The 23,906-nt window shown below is 45.9% G+C and overlaps 1 protein-coding gene across 1 annotated transcript in view; it reads left to right on the top strand.

The window, feature by feature from the left end:
* The window catches only part of ACBD6 (acyl-CoA binding domain containing 6), an 80,464-nt gene extending 57,137 nt beyond the window's left edge, over positions 1-23,327 (top strand). Inside the window, exons 7-8 of the mRNA XM_033067712.2 lie at positions 18,771-18,801; positions 22,729-23,327. Coding sequence (XP_032923603.1) covers positions 18,771-18,801; positions 22,729-22,883 — 186 coding nt within the window. The 3' untranslated portion in view covers positions 22,884-23,327. The remainder of the gene's footprint in view (positions 1-18,770; positions 18,802-22,728) is intronic.
* The last annotated feature ends 579 nt before the right edge of the window (positions 23,328-23,906 follow it).

Below are 23,906 nucleotides of genomic sequence, written 5' to 3' on the forward strand. Positions count from 1 at the left end.
ATATCCATCAGTTTCCTCCATATAATGGATGTGTGTGTCTTCTGTATTTATCCTCACCTGTTTTCAGTCAGTAGGGCATTCACCTGCATCTCAAGGGATCTTTCCCAGAGGAAGCAAAACCCAGAAAGAGAGCAGTTTAGTGGTTAATAAATTAGGATTTAGTTGATTATTTTTGTAAGTGTTAATATTGTCTGTTCTAGGTAGATCAGTGGATTGAGTGATGGAAGTCTTAATTTAAGAAGTCTAGAAAATAGCATTTCTTAATTTCCTACAGGACAAGCTAAAATCTCCCACTCATTATGTTCTACTGTTTGGGGTGGTTTTGCAGTATAACAGTGGCAGAAGGTATAATATAAAGCAATTAATTTGCCAGTGCAAATAGAGCTGTAATTAGGGGAATCAAGCCTTCATTTTTAGTCCGAAGTTCAGGTTTTTTGTGGGAAGATGAGGGTACTAAGAATATCCTGAGAGTAAGGATGCTCTGAAGAGCTTGTCTGTTCCATAACAGCCAGCTGGCCACTTAGCCATGTGTAAGGCAGCCTAAGACAGCCCTTTGGCCCACAGCAGTGTGGGAATTAAGTTAAAATTAACCTGAGTTTGGAAAACAACTAGCACCACTTTATTTGTCCATTTAATTGAATTATATGACGCTGTGTAAGTATGCTGACCCACAGACGTAAATTGCTCCACCCTACCCATTTCCCTCCTTAATTCTTTCATGCTAATGGAGCTGATGGGATGTTGACTGCACAGAGAGAGAGGGAAAGAGGCTGGAAATAAAAGAGGCTGGAAATAAAAAGGGACTGTTCCAGCTTGGTGCAAACCTTCCCCTTAGGTGAAATGCTCTGAGTGTCACAGCTGCACTAACTGCACTGTGATCTTTGTTGCCATTAAGCTGATTATATCCACAGAAGGATTCCTCCAACTAATCCCACAATGCTGCAACCAGTTGCTTTACATTTAAACACAATTTTAATTTTTTTTTCTGAGAAATGAAAGTCAGTCGGGCTTCACCAGATTCTCTAAATGGTTCAGGGTCTTAGAGGGACCCACTTTTTTTTCTCTGTTTGTTTAATAGAGGAAAATAGGACAAATTAATGGGCTTTATGCATTAGTGGATATGCTTAGTTTGGGAGCCTGTGGTGTGATTTGGGGTGGATGTGCTGGGAAGGTGCTGTGTGTCACTGTACCTTTGGCACTGTATCATTTTGTGTTTGCCTGGGTGGCCATACCACAGAGCAGCAGCTCTGCATCCAACAGTGACTCTAATGAGGGAGATTCTGACAGGGTAAGATTGACTTAATTGATTTAATAATCAATTTATATCTAGTTTTTGCTTATTTTTCTAAGGAAAGGTTGATTTTCATTAGTTACTAATCATTAAAGTATGTTCATTTGTAGCTAAATATAGCCTTTATAGTAAATTTAATTCTTCATTTACTAATCAGGTATACAATGTCTGCCCATGTTTGCTTAATTAGGTAGTTTAACCTAGTCTATGAACATTCTTAATTTTTGCATTTCAATCAGAATAGAAAACAGCAAATGAGGCATTTCTTCTCTGTTAGACTATTAGGTTTTTTGTTTTGACTTGTGCCCAAGTACATCTGAATGGAATTAGAATTTCGTTTTTAGAAACATTTACAAGGAAATTTTAAAATGCTTCTTAAAAATAAATTAAAATCAGATCATATATGTGGTGTGTTTGATTTTGAAAGGAAAAACTGAATAGAATTTTCTTTGTTTTTATGAATGACCTACTACTTAAAGGAAACTAGGTCTGCCACATTCAGGTAGTCAGCTTGCCTCAGATTTTGTTAACAAAAATCTGGGATTTCAGGAGGAAAAACAAGGAGCAACTGGAGAAGGATAAGGACGAAACATGGGCCTTAATTCTGTCATTAAGTATTCAGTGTTGGATAAAGTTGTAGTCTCTTTTTTCATGCTGTCTGTTGTCTACCCTGAGACTTTGGGCTCGACTTTGGCTGCCTGAGCAGCAACACTTCCCGTGTTCCAGGCCAGCTGAGAGTGGACAGAACATCCCGTGCATTCAGCAGCATAAATCACAGAGAATTGTGCCTAGAGCCTTGCCATGATTTTCCTGCAGAGTTCTGCAGGATTCTCCTAATTCCTGGTCTTCTAAAAACCTTTCCTTCAGATTTAGTCTGTATTTATCACTCAGCTGCTTTAACTTTTTACAGTTCTGCCATACTACAAGCAAGGATGTTGTATACAAAAGCATATGGTCATTCTTTCCAGTTCCTCAGCATTTTAATACCAGTAGATCTGTTGTTGTCTCATACTTGATTTTTATCCATTAGGAGTCCAAAGCTGGTCTAATACCTCAAAAGGATGCTTAGGGTGACTTACCAGGTCAGTAGTTTGACTTGCTTTGAAAAGTAACTGTCAGATGTATGCTGCTTGGAAACACACATCCTTTTTCATTGAATGTATGGATTTTATGGAATTGTATTCTGTTGGGTCATCCCTTTGGGTGTCCTAGCTTTGAATCTATTAGGGAAGTATTTTTTATTTTAAAGAGGCAAAAAAGCATTGGATTTCACCCATCCTAGGCACTGACTGTCACCAACATTCTTTTCTCTCATGGAAGCTTCTAAAAAAGAATTGTTTCATGATTCCAAGTACAACTTTTTACATAAACTTTTAAGGTCCCATTAAAAACTGGTGGAACAAATGACATTAATTCCTTTGGGTTTTTTATCTTTAACACTTAATTGTTTCATTGGTCAGGAGTGGTTAAGCAGCCTGCAAGGAGAGGAGGAATAAGACTGAAGATAACTGTGCAAAAGCAGGTGCCAGCCCAGTCCTGGTGGCTCTCCATAGCAGCTGGGAGAGTCTGAGTTCTCAGCTTATGGTTTTCAACTTCAGTGTTTCTTTCCCATATCACAAAGTGAGAGTGTCCTTAAATGTAGACTTAGGTGAAGCCAGATCTTAGAAGAGGGAAGACTTAGCCTGGAAAAGGACAGTGTGTCCTGACAGTCACAACACAGTGCTGGGAGCTCAGCATCCCAAAACTAATCCTGGCTGTGGGCACTCTTCCTCGTTCGACCTTGAGCAAGTCAGACAGTGGGGGTTTTTTGTGTGTCTCAGCCTCTGTAACCAACATGGGAATACTATGTGTATATATCCCTGGGTCTTGCCTAGATTAATAAATCAATATTTGTAAAGTAAGGCTTGATAAATGCTAACTGTATTACCACGTGTACTTGAACCTTGTGCAGAACTTTGGGAATGCGCTTGCATTTCTGCACTGTGAGTGGATATGGCCCAGGCCAGGGTGGTCAGCAGCCACAGAGACAGGTTTGGGTCATTTTCTTCCTCCCAAGGGACTGCCTATAGCACATATCTGCAGGAAGGTCTTGAATACAACTTTTCCACTTAACATGCTCCCCCATCACCCACTGTCAGCAATGAGATTAAATTCTGTGCGACTGCAGAGGACGTTGCATGATTAAAATCCTCTTTTAGAAATTAATATGTACCATCTCTCCCCACTACTGTGCCTCCTCTCAGAGAAGGGTATTGTCTCCTGAGCACTCAAGGTGTGAAAAGCCACCCAGGGAAGCTGTCTATCTTTGAATTTTATGCTGGTGCACAGTTGCTCCGATGAGAGCTACAACTGCATAAAAATCACAGACTTGGGGACTTCTCCCTTCACAGGGTCACAAGATGTGGGGGAAGTTTTGCAGAATGATTAGTAGAATAGTAAAAGGAGTGTGGGAATTAGAAGTCCTGGTTACAGGACTTGGAGTTCTGCAGAAAAGGTTTCCTGAGGGAGAGTAGTCAAAGTCAATAATCACCCATTCTCCTTAGGAAACCTTGGGTGTCCTGGGAAGAAAATAAATTTTTTTTTCCAGATACTGCCCAGCTTTTCCCAACCTTGCTGCCTCTGTCATCCCAGGGAAATACAGTGATCAGGGAATTGTAGATCCAAGTTTAGTATTCATTAGGCATCAGACATTGATACAGCCCACAGAAGGGCTTTACTTGCATAAACTCTTGGTAGATGGAATTAGGTGTTCGGGGCTGCTGCATTCAGTACAAACTGAAGCTTTGAGCCATCATTTTCAGTCTGCTTTAGGTCCTGGGAGGCTTTGTGGCATGACCAGGATGTGCAGTAGGGTGAGTTTTCCTACACTGATTGGTGGCTTTCTGATGGAGCTTTTCTAGAATCAGCTGATAGTTGAATATCCGTATTTAACGTGGCTAGGAGCCTTCCTGTTGCTTGAGGAAGGCTGCAGCAGAAGTGACTGACTGCTAAAATATCTCCCCTTCCACTCACATCCTTGGTGGCTGCAGCACAAACCAGTAAATATTAGTCAGTCCCACAAGGTGTTCACAGACACCTGAATGTGACTCCTGCCAATTTCAAGCCTGCACTGCTCTGCAGGTATTCTGGATCCCTGTTAAAGGCTTCAGGTCTCCTCAGTGAGGAGGATGTTGATCTATTCCCCTTTGTCATTTGTTTGTGGCCCATAAAGGAAACTTTGAGGCTATTTGTTTATTTTAAAAGTAAGGGGGAGAATTCATCTTCTTTAAAGACAGAAGTTGTTTTTATCTGTTAATTTTTTTCTAGCATATATTCAGGAGTTCATAAAAAATAGGTATTTCGGGGGGAAGAAATCTCATTTAGTGGGATGACTTTTCATTTGAGGGTGTGTAAAACTGGCTTTACTGGCTCTTATGGTTTGCCTGGCTTTTGAGTTTAAAATGCTGCTGTTAGAGCACTCTTCCACACTGCCTTCAGACAGCACTTCCACTTGTATTGCCAAGGCTTTCAAAGAAGATTTCCTGTGAAATTAGGTTTTTCCAGGTTAGACAGTTAGACTTTCATGGCTTTTTCTAACCTTAAAAAAAAAAAAAAAAGGCAGGAACTTCTGAAAAAGGTCTTTAGAAAATATTAAAATTGCTCATTACTGCCTCCATCAGTAATAGTGAGCTTTTTAAAAATGGAGCTTTTTCTGGACTGCTTTCCCTGCCACATTTCCATTGTGTTTGACTCTTCTTAACCCTGAGTTGTACAGAGGACCCAGAAGGACTCCAAGGACTTCAGATCCATTGGTGTAGCATATTTTTGTGCTTCAGGCATCCTGATCATGTCCCTCACTGTCCTAGTTTTCTACAAAATTAAGAGGACCCTGAGCCTTTATCCAGGTCTATGTCTGAAATGCCTGCTGGAATGAAGCATTGATGTACTTCTATTTATTCCCTCTTTCTGTCTGATAGATCTTTGGATTCAAATGCAATTTAGGTATTGTGAATGGTAGCTTTAAGGCATCTGTGTGTTTTTAGATTGTACTTTTCCAGGTATTGACAATGACATTATTTTCAGGAGCTTTACCTGGTGCACAGGAGCACCATTCAGCCCCTCTGGCCTCAACTCCTGCTCTTCTGACCTGCCTGAGAATGAGCTGCTGAGCCTCACTCAAACACACAGCTCTGGTCCAGCTGAAATTGCCCTCCAGGAGTCTGAGGCACAGGAACAAGTGCCCCAGCTGGAAGGCACTGACATTTTACAGGTGGGGAAACTGAGACACAGGGTTTGTCCCATTCTCTATAGCAGAGCTCCTTCTCCCCATACTGGGCATTTCTTGTCTCCCCAGGGAAGACAGGCTGGACCCAAGACTCTGAACACAGGTACTTTTACCACAGGGGCTGGATTATGTGGCAGTGTGTGTTTCTGCTAAAACCTTTCCCTTGTGGCTGGCAGGCTCCTGGCTTCCAAGAGCTCAGCCCTATTTTTCCTTTAGAAAACAGAGGATCTGGAGGAATTTATAAGAATACTAACTCAGAGCAGACACGTGGTTTCCAAAATCGAATCTGGCTTTCCAAAGCTTTTAGCAGAAGGGTTGATTTGGGTCAAAATTAATGCAAACACTTGTGTAGACCATTTAATGTTTAGTTTATGGAGCTGTTAAGGCATCAGGATAATCCCTTTAGATTACCTGTGTAATTCCTAGTGAATATTTATTTTAAAGTGACTTCAGTGCCCTTAGTCATTAGCAAAGGTTAGTAATGCCTCTCACAGCTGCCAGGCTCCATGCAACAGCATTTGTCAATGGGAGGGCTTCTCCTTTTGTTCCACATTTTTTGGTTTGTTTGTTTTTTAACATTTCTTCAACTCTTGCCAGCTTAATCCCATGGGCTCACCTCTAATCACAGGGAAGCATCTGAGCTACCTTTGCCATGCTGACTTCCACTTGAGGGAGGCTGAGGAGGGAGCCTAATCCTGGGCTTTCCTGCTGCTGTCTGCTGAGGGTGTGGGGTGCGTGGGCTGCGGGGAGGACGGAGAACACGGCGGGTTCAAGGACGCGCTCCCGCTTTAATGTGCGCAGACATGCTCCCGCTCGCTCCCTGATTGGCAAGGTTAACTCCGAGAGGCTGCAGCTTTTTAAACTGATTTGATTAGACCCACTACTTTATCCCATTCCCTCCCCCACCACTTGGCCCACCACCTCCTGATCCTTTTAACACAGCCCCTGGTCCAATAACCAGCCGGTCTGATTTTTTTTTTCTTTTTTTTTCCCTACCCCCTTTTTCCAATTTTCGTGCTGGATTTTGACATTTTGTAAAATAGATTATGCAACCCTATAGGGAAGATCAGTAGGCATTGTCTTGGTCTCAGAGCTGGGTTTTATTGGGTCTATTTGAGAGGCTGGGATGTGCCTTCCCTTGCTTGATCACCTGGGCTCTGCACCTTTCCCAGCTCTCAGTGCACCCATGTGAATTCAGGGACATGAGACTGGAGTGTCTCGTACCCCTGCCTGAATGCTTATTTCCCTCTAATTCTTCTTTTCTCTGCAAAGCCAGGCTTGGGGAGAATTACACACTCAGCCCAAAATGGTTTGGCATCCCACTTTTCCACTGTGGTATGACATGTTCCCTGTCTGTAAAAAGAAAAACATGGACAGCATGGATAGAGAACTCTCGTATCCCACAGGAACAAAATAAGGGTGTATTTTAGTAGCAAATGTTACTAACTGGGATTGCTTTGGGAGGTCAGAGCTCCCAGTCTGGCTGACAAGTGGGATGAGCTCCAAGGGGCCCTGAGAAGCTGTTTTGGCATTAACACTCTCAGTCCCTGGGACAGCAAGGTTGGAGTGGGCACCAGCCCAGCCTTCAAAGGCTTTATGGTCCTGTTGCCATCTTTAGCCAATGTGTTTTAGTGTGTTGTGCCCTGCCAGTGTACAATCCTGGGCTCTGCTTGTGATAATGCCCTGTTTGTCTTAGTAAATATCCCAGGGGAATGTAGAGCCTTGTGAATAAAGCCTAAAAATTACAGGCTTTCCCAAAACCTGAGAGTCCCAAGTCACAGAACAAAATCACTGGAGAGTGAGCAGCACTGCTGAATTTTTGCTAGTCCTGGACTGGTCCAGGGCAAGCTGCATCTCATCTCGTTTTCACTTGCCTGTTTGTTCAGCAGACCTAAAGTGGTGTGGGCTGTTCAAGCAGCTCAGTGCTGACAGGGACCAAATCCAGTGACCCAGGACCAGCCCTATGGAGTCACCCTGGTGAAACAGCACAGAATACAGACAATCCCCTACACACGAGGTATTAAATCTTGACATACTGCATTACTTAAGAGGTCTCAGGGAAAATTAAAACCCTTTTGACTGGGTTTTGCAATGCAGGAAAATTTTTAGTGACATTTAAAAGGTTTCTCTTGTGTTCCTCTAATGGGATAAATAAAAAAAGGCTTGTTTTAGGCCAGCAAATGGGGGGACAATCCAATTTCCCTGATTCCATCAAGACATTCTTAAAGCATTAGCTTGTGCAGTTTTAAAAAAACCCACAACAGACTGACCCCTCTGCTTGATGGCTTTGAAAAGTGTCCTGATGTGGAGGTATTTATCCTACACCACATGCTTCATCGAGGCACTCCAGCAGTGCTTGGAAATATACTCCTTCGTTATTAAACTGTTTAGGAGGACAGCATGCACAGCAGGAAGCACAAACACCAGTTTATTATTTACTGCAGCCATCCACACCGGGGCTGTGCTCAGACTAATGCATGATGACGTGCTCTTTAAATTTGGTACTTGGAAGGGGAAAAGGGTGGCATTAACTAGGAACATTTCTGATGGAAGGCTGAAATCTAAGCCTGCCCTTAACTTTCTGTTTTTAAGCATGATACAGGCTCAATATAAATAAAGATTCCCCTGTGGAATGTTATATTTGCAGTTTGTTTCCATCAGTCAGAAAGATTAATGTATCAACACTTACTTCAGAGGGGACCCTGGGGATTGATAATGGGAGATACGGAGCCTTTCACCTCCAGGTCACTGGTTCAGCCCTGGCCCACGTTGGCTGCCACCACCAGCACCTGCCATCTGCTCCAGTGGGCTGGGCCCAGTTCTGGGGGCTCCCTGGGCTGCTTTAGTAGGAAATGGAATGAAGCTGCTCAGCCCAGCCCCAGATGTGACAGCACCCCCAGCCCTCGGCTCCAACCGAGCACTACCAGGGAACTTGACCTTCTGCCACACTTGTACAACCCATGAATGGAGAACCTGTTATCCCTGCCCTGTGCAGAATAACTCATTCAAAGAGCAGGACACCCCTGAACATAAATCTGTCTGTTATAAAGTTGGCTGCAGTTTTCCCTGGTTGCCTCCAGTTCCTGCTGAATTTCATTAGGAACACCTCTATTATACAGCACAAGGAGAGAGCAACTGCTGCCTCTAGAATTTGAAAGAGCCTTTAAAGTGAAGATCAATTTTGCATCTCACTAAATACCTAATGACAGACCAAACTGCAAGTACTTAGTTCAGCTGTATTTTAATAGCGCTGTGGCTCAAGAAATCCCAGTTACTGATACAGTTTGATGTCCTGAGGCGGTTTTCTCCAGACATTTTTCCTTTTTCTTTCTTTAGTAGTAGCACTTAATTAATAGCTGTTTGGAAACCTGACTGTCTGTGAATAAGCAGTACCAACAAACCTTTCCCCTCACTATTTATTCCTCCTTTATTCTTCCATCAGGAAACAGCCCCAGTGATCATAGACTGAGTTTTCAGAGTCTTACATGTAGTTCTACTTAGTGGTGCATGAGCAAATGAAAGAGCAGCTTCATGCCTTATAAAATAACAAATGGTAAATCAGCTACTAATACAATTCAGGGGGCTGCTAAAAGGCTGCTGGATGTCACAAAAACAGCAACCCTTCGAGGTGATGAGATGGGAGCTTCTTAAGTCAACACATGCAGTTGGCTTCTCCCTGGCAGTGGTCCACTTCGGGGCAGGATCCAGGCTCTGATGCCTTCCCCCTCTGGCAGACAGCTGCGAGTGTGCAAACGTCCTCTCTAATTCCAGATTAGCCACAAAGAGGAGTCATCATCCTTAAGAAATAGACATGCTTGGAAAGGAGAGGCTGTCTGGAGGCTGCAGGGCACAGCACTGTCCTCAGGTGCTTTGAGATGTCTGAGCAAGGTTCCTGGCACTAAAGGAGAAAGAGAAAAAATGTGCCTCTCATGCTGAGGGCTGTGTGCCACTGGAACTCAGCTTCCCTGCTAACCCAGGCTTTCTCAAGTTTGGCTTAATAAAATCCAGATCTCATCTAATGAGTTCAGAGGATGCTTCAAATTGTCTCAATGTGGAAAGTGCTGATTTTGCACATCAAGCCAAGGAAGGTTTTATGGGACCAAAAAGAGTCTCCAAAGTCTTGATCCTCACTGACTTGAAGGAGAAAAAACTCCCTGGGCTGGTAGCAGCACCTCTGTTCTTCCTGCAGCACGTTGTGGCTTGGCTTTTATTGCAGCCATGCCTGTCCTCACAACACAGCCTCTCTGACGGTGCTCCAGCTCTGCCATGGCATTCCTGGGCATTTCAGCTGAGCCTGCCTTTGCCCAAATCAAGGGAATCAAACTTCTGGGTTCAGGACAGGCACTGCTTTAGCCCACACAGGCATGGTTTCTCTGCTTTCTTCTGGATTTCTTTCTCTCTCATGGCCACTCAGTTGTTGGCTTTGAATGACAGGTTCTACAAAGAAGACATCTGGAAAGGCACAGTAGCAGCTCTGAGCCATTAGAGTTGGCAATTAAAAGTGCAACATCTCTTCCATCATGCAAGGCTTTAGATTCAAGCCTGCAGAGGCAAAGGGGTTACTTCCAAAGCCCTGAATTCCTTTAAATAAGTATCAGCCATCATTTGCCTTGCAGTCAGCAAGAGCTGAGTTGAACCAAGCAGTGGCAGCAACACTCTTGGCTGTTAAATTTAGCAGCCTAATCAAACTTCCTTCTCTGTGTTTAATCAGGTGGAGCAAGTGGCATGTTGTCTTGCTGGTTGGGGCTGGGTTCAGCCCTGCTCCAGCGTTTCCAGCCCCTGGGCAGTGCCCGGGGCAGCCATCTGTGGGGCAGCAGCGTTGATGGGCCAGGCAGTACTGCCTCCTAATCTCATCTCCCTGCTCCCATCCACACGTGCTGCCCTGATACCCGACAGCCGGTCCCATGCGGGCATCGTGCCAGCAGTGACTTTACAGGCTTTGTGGCAGGGATTATTTAAAGGAGATTAACCCTTCTAAACCCCTTAGATTTTAATTATTTCTGTATGTATTTATAAAACCTGCAGTCTGCTAGTTCCAGGGCACAACTGCCCAGTCCCCATCCTTAACCTGGATTTGTGAATATACAACACACTCCTATTGCAGGACAGGGGCTGGGCTGGACGAGGCTCGTTGGATTTATTTATTTATTGACATTCTGGAACAATTCACATCTGGGATGAAAATTAAACATTATGGTTTCAAATTGTAAAAAGAGCTAATAATTTGAACCACTTTAAAATACTAATAGGGCATTAATTGAATTGTTTGAGTCGATGAGGCATTTGTGGCTAATTATTTTGCTTGGGGCAGCTCTGTAATAAATGCCTCCCCACTGCCCGTGTTGTGAGCACAGAGACTCCCTGTCTTTCTGAAGACAGGACTGTCTGTAAGGTTGATGTGCTGGAAACCAGGAGGGAGAAGGACTGTTTCTTTCATTCAGTCTCCTAGCAAGTTCATTAAATGCATGTAGTCTAGAAAACTGTCATGAGTAGCAGGTATTGGTTATAGAAGGGGGGAAATAAAGGTGTGCACTTCCATCCTTTCATGCTTTCTCTCCTATTAGTCATGTTAGTGCTGGGCTAATTAGTTTGTTAGAGTTAAGGAATGATTGAGGGCGTTTCCACTCTGCACATGAGCTGCAAAACCCAAATAAAGCTGGAAATACCGTTTTTCTGCTTTACAGCACAATCTGGCTTGTCTTGGGTGATGCGCACCTTGCAATCTTCAAAAGTACGTAGAATCTTAGAGTGGTTTGGGCTGGAAGGGACCTTAAAGACCACACAGACCCAACCTCCTGTTATGGATAAGGACACCTTCCACTACACCAGGTTGCTCAGAGCCCCATCCAGCCCAGCTTTGATCACTTCCAGGGATGGGACAGCCACAGCTTCTTTAAGAAAGCTGTGCCAGGACCTCCCCACCCTCACAGTAACACCCTCACATACCTGCCTGTTTTGTAAATGCAAGCATAAAAGGTGAGTGTTAGAAGCAAAAAAACCCCACAGCATTATGGACCCCAGTGATCTGAGAAAAAATAGGGTCATTTTGAATTAATGCCTTAAAATTGGGTGATTTTTATTTATTCTTGTCTCCTGAACAAGGAAATAAACACAGACAGTGCCAAGGAGTCCATAAATAAATTTTGTTCTTGGAGAATCTCTTTAATATGCACACAGTCCTGCTTCTGTGGTAGTGAACATTTGACCAGTAGCAATTAATTTCTTATCACAGTCTTTCTATGAGGTAAGAAAACATTAGTGTCTCCATTAGGAGGTGGAGAACAGGAGCTCTCCAAGAGTAAATGATGTACCCCGCTTCATTCCTGTGCCCCGTGGCTTGCCAAGAGCTGCTGGAGGGAGAGGGCCTTGCAGGGATGCCTCTCCTGCAGCACAGCTGGGTGTTCCTTTCCAGGAAGATCAAATGATAGACTGGGAAAACGTTCAATATCTGTGTATTTCAGGATAAGTATCACTAAGCTGATGAATTTACTGTGAAGCATACAGCATTCCCTGTATTGGCAGGTGGGAAAAGAGAGAATTAAAAATAATAAAGGTCCCTGGTATGAATCTCTTCTGTGTGGAAAGGGTGAAAAAGATGGTTTCTTACAGAAAATAGCATGTGATCCGATGGCATGTTAATGATTAGGCAAACTGTCCTGAAGGTTAATAAATCTTATTCAAGTAGGTAGGATCTCCAGCTGAAAGTGCTGGAGCCTGCATCCAGCCCCAGGGAGGGGGGAGCAGGGAAGCAAAGGGTTAAATTTCGGGCTGTAGAAGCAGATTGTGTTTTCCTTCTATGATGTGGGCTGACAAGACATCAGTATTCTATTCATCTGTTGGGAATTAGGCTGTTAATCCAATCAATGACTCTTGAGCTAGCTGCAGCCTGCCTCCCCACTGGGGAACAATCGGATCAGACGGGAGATTGTTTAAGAGCACAGAGCGGTCCCGGTGTCAGGTGGAATTTCCAAGCGTTCCCTAGTGAATTGGGGATGGGAAAGCTGTCTCAGCCCATTTATCCTGCCCCTTAAATAAGCAGGTATCTGCCTCAGCCATACTAAAGTGATAAAGCAGTGGAGGAGCACTAACTTTTATGCAGGGAGGGGGCAGGGAAGGGCAAGGAAGCACCCTGAGAAGAGAGGTTTTAACATCCTGCCCTTTGGAATATCATCCTGTCCATAGCTTGGGATGGCATTTGTGTGGTTTGTCAGGGGCTGGCTCAGCCACAGCGCCGTGACACTTGTTACACCTTTAGGCATTGACTTCTCCAAACATATTTTTGATCCCTGCAGCTTCCTGGCAGCTTTTCTATTGCACCAACCCACTTGTTTGATGAGCAGCAAGATGCCTGGTGCTGAAAGTAACAGGCAGTAGCAAATATTATTTGGATAACCTATAAATATGTCTAATACACAGCTGGGCACAGAGTGCTGGCTACAAAATAGGTTGAAAATGCTCAACAGCAAAACATCCCTGAGAGTTTCTGTGTTGCTGCATGAGCTGCTGCCTAGGTTCAGAAATCAGTTTGTTCTGCAATTAATGACAGCCATGTCTGCAGTGGGATATTGAGAGCCTGTATCTGTGCCAGCAGCACTACATGCTGGTCATAGTAGATGTGATAAATCCCATTGAAATTGCACTTGGAAATTTAGGTGCAGCACCAGTTAGAAACTAGGGCGATGAGGGATTAGCGTAACCCTGGCACACTGAACTCCTCGGGCTGGGGGCGTTTGGGAGCATTAGCAAATGTAGGCTTCAGGAGGGAGCCAGTGGTGGTTCCTGGGCATCCTCTTCCCTCTGAGCTTTCTTAGATCTGCTTTTAACAGCAGCTTTGTGAGCGGAGGCTTCTCCAAATTAGTGCTCCTAAATGAACCATGAGTATGAGCTCCAGCAGTGAATACAGGCAGGGAGGTCCCCAGACAGAAAAATCCCCAGCTCAGAAGCCTGGCTTTAAAGGGCTTCAACATCCCTCTTCACTTGATCATAATTTTGAATCAAACAAAAGCTAATGCAATTTTCTTTGCCTTTCAGTAGCAGATTGTGCTGTAAGGGTTCATGCCATTAGAAATGTAATAATTGCTTCTCTATGCAGATCTAATTTATCTGTGAGGCACTTAGAAGATAGGCTAAATGATAGCCTGGCAGTAGGCTCTGGAGAAGGGCCCGAGAGGTGATGATAAAAATCTGTCTAGCACCTTCCATCCTCAGGGATATCTGCCTGGCATAGTGCAGGAAGCGGTCAGAATGGGAGGAATTGAGCAGAGGAGAGAGCTGAGAGCTCTTGGAGGATGCCCTACACTTGTCAGCCTGGGTTATTTGCAATCCCAAAAAAAAAAGCTGTTCATGACCAGTGCACGCTTTTCGGTTTTGCTTCTAACAGAGGTTGCACTGTATCCTTTGTCCCATGGTGTTGGTCCTTGGGGAGTGCCTGAGCTGCCTTGGAGCTGGGACCAAGGATGCACATGGGGATGTCACCTGCTGAATCATCTGGTGGAGTTCAGACTGGTTATATTAGCCCCCATTGCCTGGTTTTAGTATTGGTGGGTATTAGCATGTAAATTCTGTTGTGTTGAGCTCAGTCTTCTTGGAGAGAAAATTTCAGAGAGAGAATAAGATGACGGTGATGAGGTTAAAGTAAATTGTTGGGAAGTTGAAGTCTAAAGTAGAAATAAATGAGAAATAAAACCCTTTTTAAAAGTGGAGGGAAGTATTTTCTTGCTATTTTTCATCTCCCTGGCTTGAGTGAGTGTGTGTCGAGAGGCTGCAGAGATTTATATTACAGCTCCTAAGCACCGGTGCTTGTTCAGAGTCTGTATTATTCTGGCCCTTTTTATTCACTCACCTTCTAAAGATGTTGTGTAAATATTTATCTTCCCTCTGGCCCATCGTGCTGCCCAGGACCCAGTGCTATTAAACACTCTTATCACCTCATCGTTCTTATCTCCTGCGATCCCTGCCAGCATTCGGAGTCTGTCAATGGGAAGAGTGTGCACCTTAAAAGGTGCCACAAATGAGCAGAAAGAAAAGGTGATATGGGGGAAAAATACCTTAAAATGAAGAACACTTGCTACCCATGCTACCCTTCAAAAGACCAGGTTTCCTGCTGTGCTTTCACACCCACGGTGTCTGTGCTTGGGGAGGTGATTGAAGGCATTAGGTGAGGTGTGGAGCAGCACTCAAGGAGGTGTGGATCCACTACAGACCCTTATGCTGGTGTGGAGGATCCAGCCCCAGCTTTATCACCAATACAGAGTCAGGCTGGACCAAAGCTCACCCAGCTAACCAGCATGGATTTGTTTTTCCTCTTTCTCCACTGGTTCTAAACGAAACATGTGAGATGGAGGAAGAGGCAGTGTCTCCCTCCGGGCCACCCTCCCACTGCACACAGCCTGGAGAGTGAATGAAGCAGCTCTGAGCTTTCAGTGTTTACACAGCACTGTTCTTAAAACTGTCCCATGAAACCACAGTCAGACATTGGCCAGTCAAAGTCTGCTTGAAATAGCAAAGCAATACCAATTTTTTCTTACAGAGTGCACAGCATCTCAGCAGGTTTAGCCAAGCCATTTCCTTGTCTCTGCCCTTCAGTCCAGAACTTGTGTTAGGTTAAGCAGGGAGCAGGAATTCTGAAGGAATGAACATGGGATGGCAACACTGATATAATCCTATCACTTATAAGACAGAATTCACGTGCAGCAGCCACAGAAACACTTAGCAGATAAGGTAATTGGTCCATCTGCGCTTGGTCCATCTTCTCCCATTTCTCTTGCTTAAATTTCTCAGGAGCAGAACGAAATCCTGTTATCCAATAAGTTATCCACTGGTAGTTGGATTTTCATTGAGTGACATCTGTCACAGACCATGCGTGTAGGAACTACCAGTGATTTTGTAGCATCTTTGTTTTGATGGGTTTGGTAGATATGGACATTTGGGTTTTCATGTCCCAGGAAGACCATGCAGCTCAGCTGTCACCCTGATATGGCCAGATGTGCCAGGAGGCTGTAGAAACCACCAGGGATGGCATATGGCATTAGGAGGCAAGAGGAAATCCTTGGAATCAGATCTTTGTTGGTCAGTAATGTGTCTGGGACTGAGCATTCCTACCTTTGAGGTTGTCATGGTCTTTCTTTCCTTCCTGATCATTTTCTGTCTGTCTGTGTGGGTTCTGCCATTTCCACGAACTCCTCCTTTTTACAGATGCAGAATTGCTAAAAGGGCTCTGGAACAAGGGCCTGCTAGTGCCTTACAAGCCTTTACAGATGTATTGTTGCTTTGAGCCTGGCTTTTCCTCTCTTTTGTGCTGAAGTTCACTGAATCAGAGCAGGTTTCCTCCTTTTAACCTATGACATTTTCCCAACTGATACAGAGGCATGAAAGGACATTTCTCTGAGGCATCTTGGCTCAGAGTTGGCCCAGAGCTGCCTATCTCCTCTTCCCCACTGACCATCATCAACTTCCTTACTCAGCACCTTCTCTTTGGTCCATCTGCTGAGAGGATCCATCTGATCACTGCCAACATCTCCATGTTCCTCCCAGCTGTGGAGGATGCACTCCAGATGCACTGACTGGTGTCAGTGGGGTGAGGACAGACGCTTGTACCTGCCCATTCATTGTTTGGGATCATCCGTCCCAACAAAGACACAACTTGGGAGAAGGACTTTAAGGTGCTCAAGAGGCCACTGCTTTTTGTTGCACATCAGTAAATAACCCTTGCATCAAGGCCAGCTACAATTCATCCTCACTCATCTTCTGTACACCGTGTTTGATTGCAAAACAGACACTTCCAGTGCCTGGCAGGCAGTATTTGTTTCACATAATTCCCACAAAGGGAGCAGTAATCCTGACTTTCACAGCCCATCTTTGATTAGTCTCCAGGTGTGACCGTTTTGTTCCAAAGGCTCAGCGTTGCCATACCTGGAGCAGCCGGGTACATCAGGCTGCAATTAGCCACGGTGCTCCAAAAAGCCAAATCAAAGAGGGATTGAGATCAGCAGCTTCCCGAGGGCTTTCAAGGCCTTTAGTGAGTGACCACACTAGAGCTTTTTCCATTTACCTGGATTAAAATTTGTCACAGAGGAAATAGAAGCAAACAGCACGGCATCTGAGAAGTGTAACAAATAGCATTTGGCCAGTGGGCAGGCTCAAAGCTGGGGGAAAATCCGCAGCATAAATAAAGTGCAAACCATGTTTGCATAACATTGGATTAATAGTTCTTTTTAAAAACCACACTGGGATTAAAGAGACACATTTCCTATGCCGGGACCTGCGCTCCCTCCTTAGCCCAGCAGATGCCAGGAAGTACATCTAAGAGAAATAAAAAACCTTGTTATCCCCAGCCAGCTGCTGAAGCAGCAGTGCTTTCTGCAGGCCTTTGGAAGAGGAACAAATAGCTGTAGGATTCCTGGAGCAGTCCTATGTGTTTAATAGAGATTTCTGCAGCAAAGTGTTCCAGTGGGAAGGGGTTGGTGCTGCATGGCTCCAGTCCCATTCACTTGTGGGTTTTGTTGGCTGCAGTCTTGGAGGTGGTGATGCAGAGGGGAGCTGGATTCCCATTCCCCAGCCCACACATTTGATATCCTGCCTTTCTAATAACTCATTCAGAGTGCTCCCACCTGTCCTTCCCCAGCCCTGCTCCATATTTTGCTGAAGTCAGTGTTGGCCCTGTGCTACCAGCAGGCATGTTCTTAAGGAGAGCTCAGGGGCACTGCCTCTCATGGGTTACCTTATTAGTGTGGGATAACCAATGGATGCTGTCTGTGATTCCCTCAGTTCTTTGGTTTGTGGTACCATCTAATGACACCCATTTGCATTACACTCCCCACAGTTTGGGCAGAAATAGCCTCCTGTGATGGGGTGTCTTCAAACACTGCTGTGAGTGACATGAATGGGATGTAGTGGCACATGGAAAGAAAAATCTGACCCTCCCACCCTTTGCTTGGAAGAGACATGGAATGGGCATTTAGGCAGCAAATGCCTGTTACATCTGGCTTTTTATCCCTTGTTGCTGCCATGGTTTTTGTGTTGGTGCAGTGTCCCAGAGCAAAGCATGGCATCTCCCACCCCAAAAAACAGGTCATTCCTAATTCCTCAGTTCAACAGGCTTAATATCAAACAGAATAACACACTGGGAAACCTGAAGACTTCCAGCTATGAGTGGAATTTCTACTTGTTTTGCTGTTCTTTTCTCTTTCACCTGCTCCAGAATCTACAGCAAACTGTAGAATTTGCACCTTAATTCCCAAGATGATGGTAATTAAAAACTTAAGTCACCACAAACAGATGCAAATAAATTAAGGAGGCCAAGAACTGAATTAGAGGCTAATCCTGGTTGGGGTAGTGAAAGCAAAGGGGCCAGTAATTCTTTCCTTCTGTTACTTCACCTGTTCTGGTGGCTGGATGAGACTGTGTCAGGGTGAGGTGCCTGGGTTTGCAGTGCTGGATGTAAGGCATCAACTGTGGCAGAGCCCTGGAGAGGGGACACAGGAGTCTGGGAAAGGGACACACTTCCCAAAGCATTGCATCTGATGCAGTGGCTTAAGTGTTAGCTGGAACAGGAAGCTGTGTGCCAACACCAACAAATCATGCAGTTTGCTTTGCCCTTGCACTGCAGATGTTTCACAGGGATGTTTGGCAACTTGCTCTCATCCCTGAGCACTGTGCCCTTTCCTGAATTGACAGAACTTAACCTGGGTATTGGGGTAGACCTAAATTCTGAAGGCAGGGACCTAAGATTTATTCAGGTAGAAGGAACTGGGTCTTTTCCCCATGTGCTCCTTTATGCTGGAGAGTGCAGTGCACTGAGCTGTGTGAGCATCCCAGTGCTTTACCCTTCTCTCAAGCAGTTGGCCAAAGCTGGGTTTGCACTGAAGCATCTTACAATAAAGCATCAGAAGTAGTAAGAATCCCAGAGTGAGGCCATAGGACTGAAATCCTTCATTTTTATGGGCTGGAAGTGATAACAGCAAGAACTGAATTATACTCACGTCATGACGTGATCCACGCACCCTTACGGGTGGATAGATATTGATTATCCATCAATAGGGAGTGATGGTGGATGATGATTCAGATCCCAGCTGTCAGGTAGCTGGGTGTCCTGGCTGTTTGTCTGGTAAATTAAAACGTTGCTGTGATCCAGACTATTTATTTAAAACTGGGATTTATTTGTATTACCACAACGTTACCTACACCTCTAAAATCAAATTTCTTTCTCTTTTTCAGGATGGGGAAGGCCAGACTGCACTCCATTATGGTAAGCTGCCTCTAAGCTTGGCTGTTCCTTTTTAGCAGCATAGATTTGCAGCTGGAGTAAATGCTCTATACACATAAAGCAAATTTCAGGAGAAAACTGAGCAAGAAAGCTGGATTTGATTAACCAGTAGCTATCTCCACTAGCAAATCCCAGCATGATAGGTGTAGGAGCCTTGGGAGAAGATTGCTGCCCTCCCTTCATTCTCCTCTGCAAATGTCATCTTAAAGCCTTCCTTTTCCCCCAGTTAATGATGCAGTTTCCCTGTACACTCTGTTTCTCCAGGATGGTGGTGTGCCACCTGCAGAACCAGGAATGGCTCTGGTTAGGGGATGCCAAATCCCTTGGCCTTCAGAGAGGGTGTGTGCCAGTTTTTACAGGTTACACAGGTCAGGGGAAGGGGACAAACAAGGTGGCCTCCACCATTATGTGTCCTGGTGTAAAATCTGTTTGATCACAGCTGACAGAGCAGCAGCTTCTCTACTACCAAAATCAGCAGAGGCAAGTCACAGTTGGTGTCCCTCCTACAATTGCAGGCTAATTAGATACATGATTTAATTGAAAGATTGTTCTATCTCCAAATGAGAAAAGTAGAGAGTGAAGAGACACGTGCGGTGCTGATGTGTGGGGAATAGGAAAAAAGTATCCATTTAATCTGGATCCTAATCTTTTTCCCAAAATTAAGACATTGCCAGTTATTATCTTGTACTCTCTCTTGATGCCTGTCACTGTAATTAAGAGCATACTTGTCATTCTGAAGTGTTTGTGTCTTTCTCTCTCGTCTTGATCTCTCCACAAGGACGTTAGCAGGATGGCAAAATTACTTTGCAGAAATTGGTCCAAAGCACAGCATTTGGATCTGGAGCTAAACTCCCAGATTCCAGGGCCCCTGAACCGAAACTGTAGTTACAATAATGTGTGATTTCTCCATGTGGGATCTTCCCTGTAGGATGCTCAATTTTTCAAATTCCTATCACTGTGACCGGAATGGTGAATCTGTCGCTTAGCGCAGCATTGTCCACAGAGGCACAGCACTTAAAATGCCACATTGCCTCTTTCTCTTCCTAAGCCATTCCACAGTCTGGGTTTTCTCTCTTCTTGAAAGATGCTTTCTCAACTCCAGGACTGAGGGGTGCACAGCAGATTATAATAGGTTGTGCAAAAGCATAGCATACATGTAAGTTATCCAAGAGCTCTTCCTTCAAGGAAGCGCAGTATGTGAAAGGAAAAGGTGGAATTTAAACCTTAGTTTAAATTCCATGCAGGTGGATCCTTCTGGCTGGGAACTGAAGCCAGTTGTTCAACACAAGCAAACATAACTGATACAATGAACATTATTTCAGAAATGTTTTCTCTGATCCACCCTTCCAGCTCAGGTGTTTCAATAATGAGTTTCCCAGTATGTTCTTCCACTTTGTTAAGTGTTGAAATTTTTTCTTCTCCTCTCTCCTCCCTGTATGTCATCTTTGGGAAGCCTCTCTGGGTTGCTGGCACACAGGCCTGTGTTCCCATGGGTGCCTGGCTGTTCTTGGCCATCACTGCCCCCAGGTCATTCTCATTGCCTTTGCCGCTGATCTGGCCATAGATCACCCCGAGCTTGGAAACAGCTCCTTCAGTAGGTGACTGGGTTTGATTCAAGTGGCTGTTGGCCTGAAAGTGGAGCTCACTGTCACCTCCCAGTCCCATTTTGGTCAGCACTTCACAAGCAAGGCATTAATTGCAGCAGAGAAGCAGGAGAACTCCTAATGGACACCATCTCTGAGCAGAGCAGTGCCTTCCCAAGGCCTTCCCTTTTGTCGGAGGCTGTTCATGGTGTTCAGGGAAGGGTTAAATCCCATCAGCAAGGCAGCCCCTGCTTTTAGGGTGTCTGCATCCCTTTTTATGAGCCAGCGTGGCCTGACAGCTGTCCTTGTGGTGACAGCTCTCCTGATTACAGCCGGTGTCAAAGCGCATCCTGCTGGGGGTTATAAATCCTGGCTCCTTCCGATCGGCGCTGACCCCGGCTTTAATCGGGGGTTAAGTGGAGGCCAGCGGCAGCGCGGTCCAGCGGTCCCGGCCCCAGTGGGACCCGCGACCAGACCCTGCTCTGTGCCCATGGCTGTGTGCATGAGCAGCTGAACAGCCCCTTCTCCTCAGCTGCTCTCCATCCATCCATCCACCCACCCACCCACCGGGAATACTGAAATCATTGCTGCTGCCTCTCCCAGAGGAAATCAAGGCTTCTCCGAGCAGTGGTGGCCACGTGGCCGCGGAGTGGGCAGGCTCTGTATCCTCCTGGGCGCTCCGGCTTCCCTGCAAAGCACCATCTGTTCGGCTCTGTCTGCACCGTGGCAGGGCAGTGGGAGGGGACGCTGCAGGGAAAATAAATAATAAAAAAAAATTCATCATCTGAACCCTGAGGATTAATGGAGTCGGGAGGCGAACTGCGCTGAATGGAAATTCATCTTCACCCGTGCCAGTGTCAGGGCTGCCGCTCTGGCCCTTGACAAATCGAGGGTCCCAGGGTGTGATAAATCCAGCAGCTGTGTTTGTCCCTGGGGATGTCCCCAGCCTGCTCAAGGACATGGCACCAGACAAGTAAGCCACCTTTCCCTGTGGGGACCAGCTCCCCATCCCCAGAAGCTGCCACCATACCTTCCTTGGCACTTTTGGAAATCTATTTTCTGCAGAGGGATGTGCCCCCCTTCAGCTTAGCCTTGCCCACACCCCCACCTGCTTCCTCACCAACCTGTTTCCTCTTTTTGACCCCTTTTTTATCTTTTCAATATAAACTCAAATCACACATTGAATTTATTTTAATGAGACATTACTCCTTGTCCTTTTGGATCAGTAGAAGACTGTGGGAGTAATGCAAAAGACACTCTTATTACTAAATAAAGGAGTCAGTTGGTTGTTTTATAGAAACACTCAAAACATGATTAAAACCAATTGCTACCAATGCAAGAGGAAGCTGCCAGCTTCATGGTCTTGTAAGGCAGCTTTGGGCTTCACAAACTGCACAGGCTGAAGGGAGAATCCAGGGTTTAGGACTTCTGCCTATGTCAGCCAAGTCCAGCTTTTCAGTGTTAAGAGTTTTCCTGATTTTCCTGATTCTTTTTTTAGCATCCTTTGGTAAGACAGAGAAGACCTCAGGTCAAACTTGACTCTATCTTGGCAGAGAAAATGAGGGATGAAAAAACAGTTGCTAGTAGAGGTATGAGGAATAAAATGTGTGCCATTAACAGCTGTCCCCGGCCATGGACAGAATCGCCTGGAGCTGGTGCTCGAGGATGTAGTGGCCAGCAACTATAAACCATGTGAATTTTGTGCAGAGAGACGTGATGGACAAAAGTCAGGAGCAAGGCAGTACTGAAGATGTTGTGCCTGGGATGTGCTGCCTGCTCCCTGGGAGATTCAGGAGGCAGGTGAGGAGCAAGGGCTTATAGATCCATTATAGATGGTGAATGTGTTATAAATTCTGGGTACAAGAAGCAGACAGGGAATGCTTTCCCAGGTGGCACTGTGGGGGTCCCTACAGTGCTGCAGTAGCACTCTGGGGCCCTTGCCAGGGTCAGTCTCCGGTCCTGGATGTGAAGGAGCCTTAGCCAAGCTGTGCCCAGGCTCTCTCTTTGTCCCAGGTGATGCCCTGCAGATCCCTAGATTCCCAGCACCTCTGGCTGGACTGCAGGCTCTGGACACCCCCTCAGGACTTCTGGCTTTGCATTGCTCTCCCTCTGTCTTTTCTGGTTCCTTTGCACTATTAAATCCAAAGCAATACATCGAGTCCTGAGCACTGCTCCAGCGATGCTCTGCTGCGCCGGGCCAGGTGCTGAGCCGGCATTTCCTACCTCCGGCACACGCAGGGCCAGCTACAGCCACCGCTCCAAAAACACCCAGCACCACCACCTCGGGCCAGCATCCCCACACTAACCCTTCCCTTTCTTCCCCCAGCTGCCACCTGCGAGTTTTTGGACATCGTGGAACTGCTGCTGCAGTCGGGAGCTGACCCCAGGCTGCGGGACCAGGAGGGCTGCCTGCCCGAGGAGGTGACGGACTCCAAAGCCATCACTTCGGCTCTGCAGCAGCACAGCACCGGCGAGCCCTGACCCCCCGGGGGCACAGAGATGCTCTGCAATAGCACCCTTTCCCCTCCCTCCCCACTGCCCTCCCCAAACACCTCGGGGGTTCAAGGGGACCTTTTAAAGCACAGCGTCTGGCTGGGCTCTCCAGCACGAGGGCCAAGCGCATGCCTGAGCAGGATGGCATCAGAGTTTGGCATGCTCTGACGTTTATCAGTATTTGAGGGGGGAGGGAGAGGGGAGAGGGCCTGGAGGAGGCCCCAAGTATTATTTTAATGTATCAAACACGAGTACTGTATGGGCTGTCTCTCCAGAGCAGCGTGGGCTGACCAGTCAGCTCCTCTGTGGGGGTGCAGGGCCAGGTGAGATACTCATCTCTCCCATTGAGATTGAATTTTGGTTTGTTTGGGTTTTTTTTCCCCCCTGGGTCCAAACAAATAATATAAATAAAAGCACAGTGTTGGGATCAAGCCTCGGTGTGTTTGTTTGTGTTTTTTCAGGGGATGACTTGTAAGAATGGGAGACAGCTCAGTGCAGCCATAACCCTTGGGAAGTTCTGCTGGAGCTCTTGTCCTGGGGAGAGGGAGCTGCAAAGACAGCAGGGTCATACAGGTGACTGTCTGTCCCTCTGGTTCTCTCACAACACGTTGCTGATCAGCCTCTCCAAGCTGACAGGACTTTTACCACTTTGCTGAATTAATGGCTTTAAACCCCAACTCCATCAGCGTTAGCAGCTCCAGGGCCTCCTGCTGTGTGTCCATCCCTGAAATGGCTCCTTCAGGGCTGAGCTCTGGTGAGAGCTGAGTACAGATAAACCTGCACCTACCCTGTCACTCCTCTGGGTCTGTCTCAGGCACTTCATAACCTCAGCTGGCCAAGTACCCAAAAAGGGGGGAAAATGTTCCATGCCTGAGTGCTGGAGTGATATAGGGTGATCATGGGGTTTAGTGCTTCCTCATTAGCATCCCAACTGGGCCCAGGGAGCTGCCAGGGGTGGGTTTGTGCTGTGGGACAGCTCCCAGCTGGGAGGGAGGCTGCTGCACTGGGTGA

This window comes from Catharus ustulatus, chromosome 9, assembly GCF_009819885.2.
Source record: "Catharus ustulatus isolate bCatUst1 chromosome 9, bCatUst1.pri.v2, whole genome shotgun sequence".
Lineage (NCBI taxonomy): Eukaryota > Metazoa > Chordata > Aves > Passeriformes > Turdidae > Catharus > Catharus ustulatus.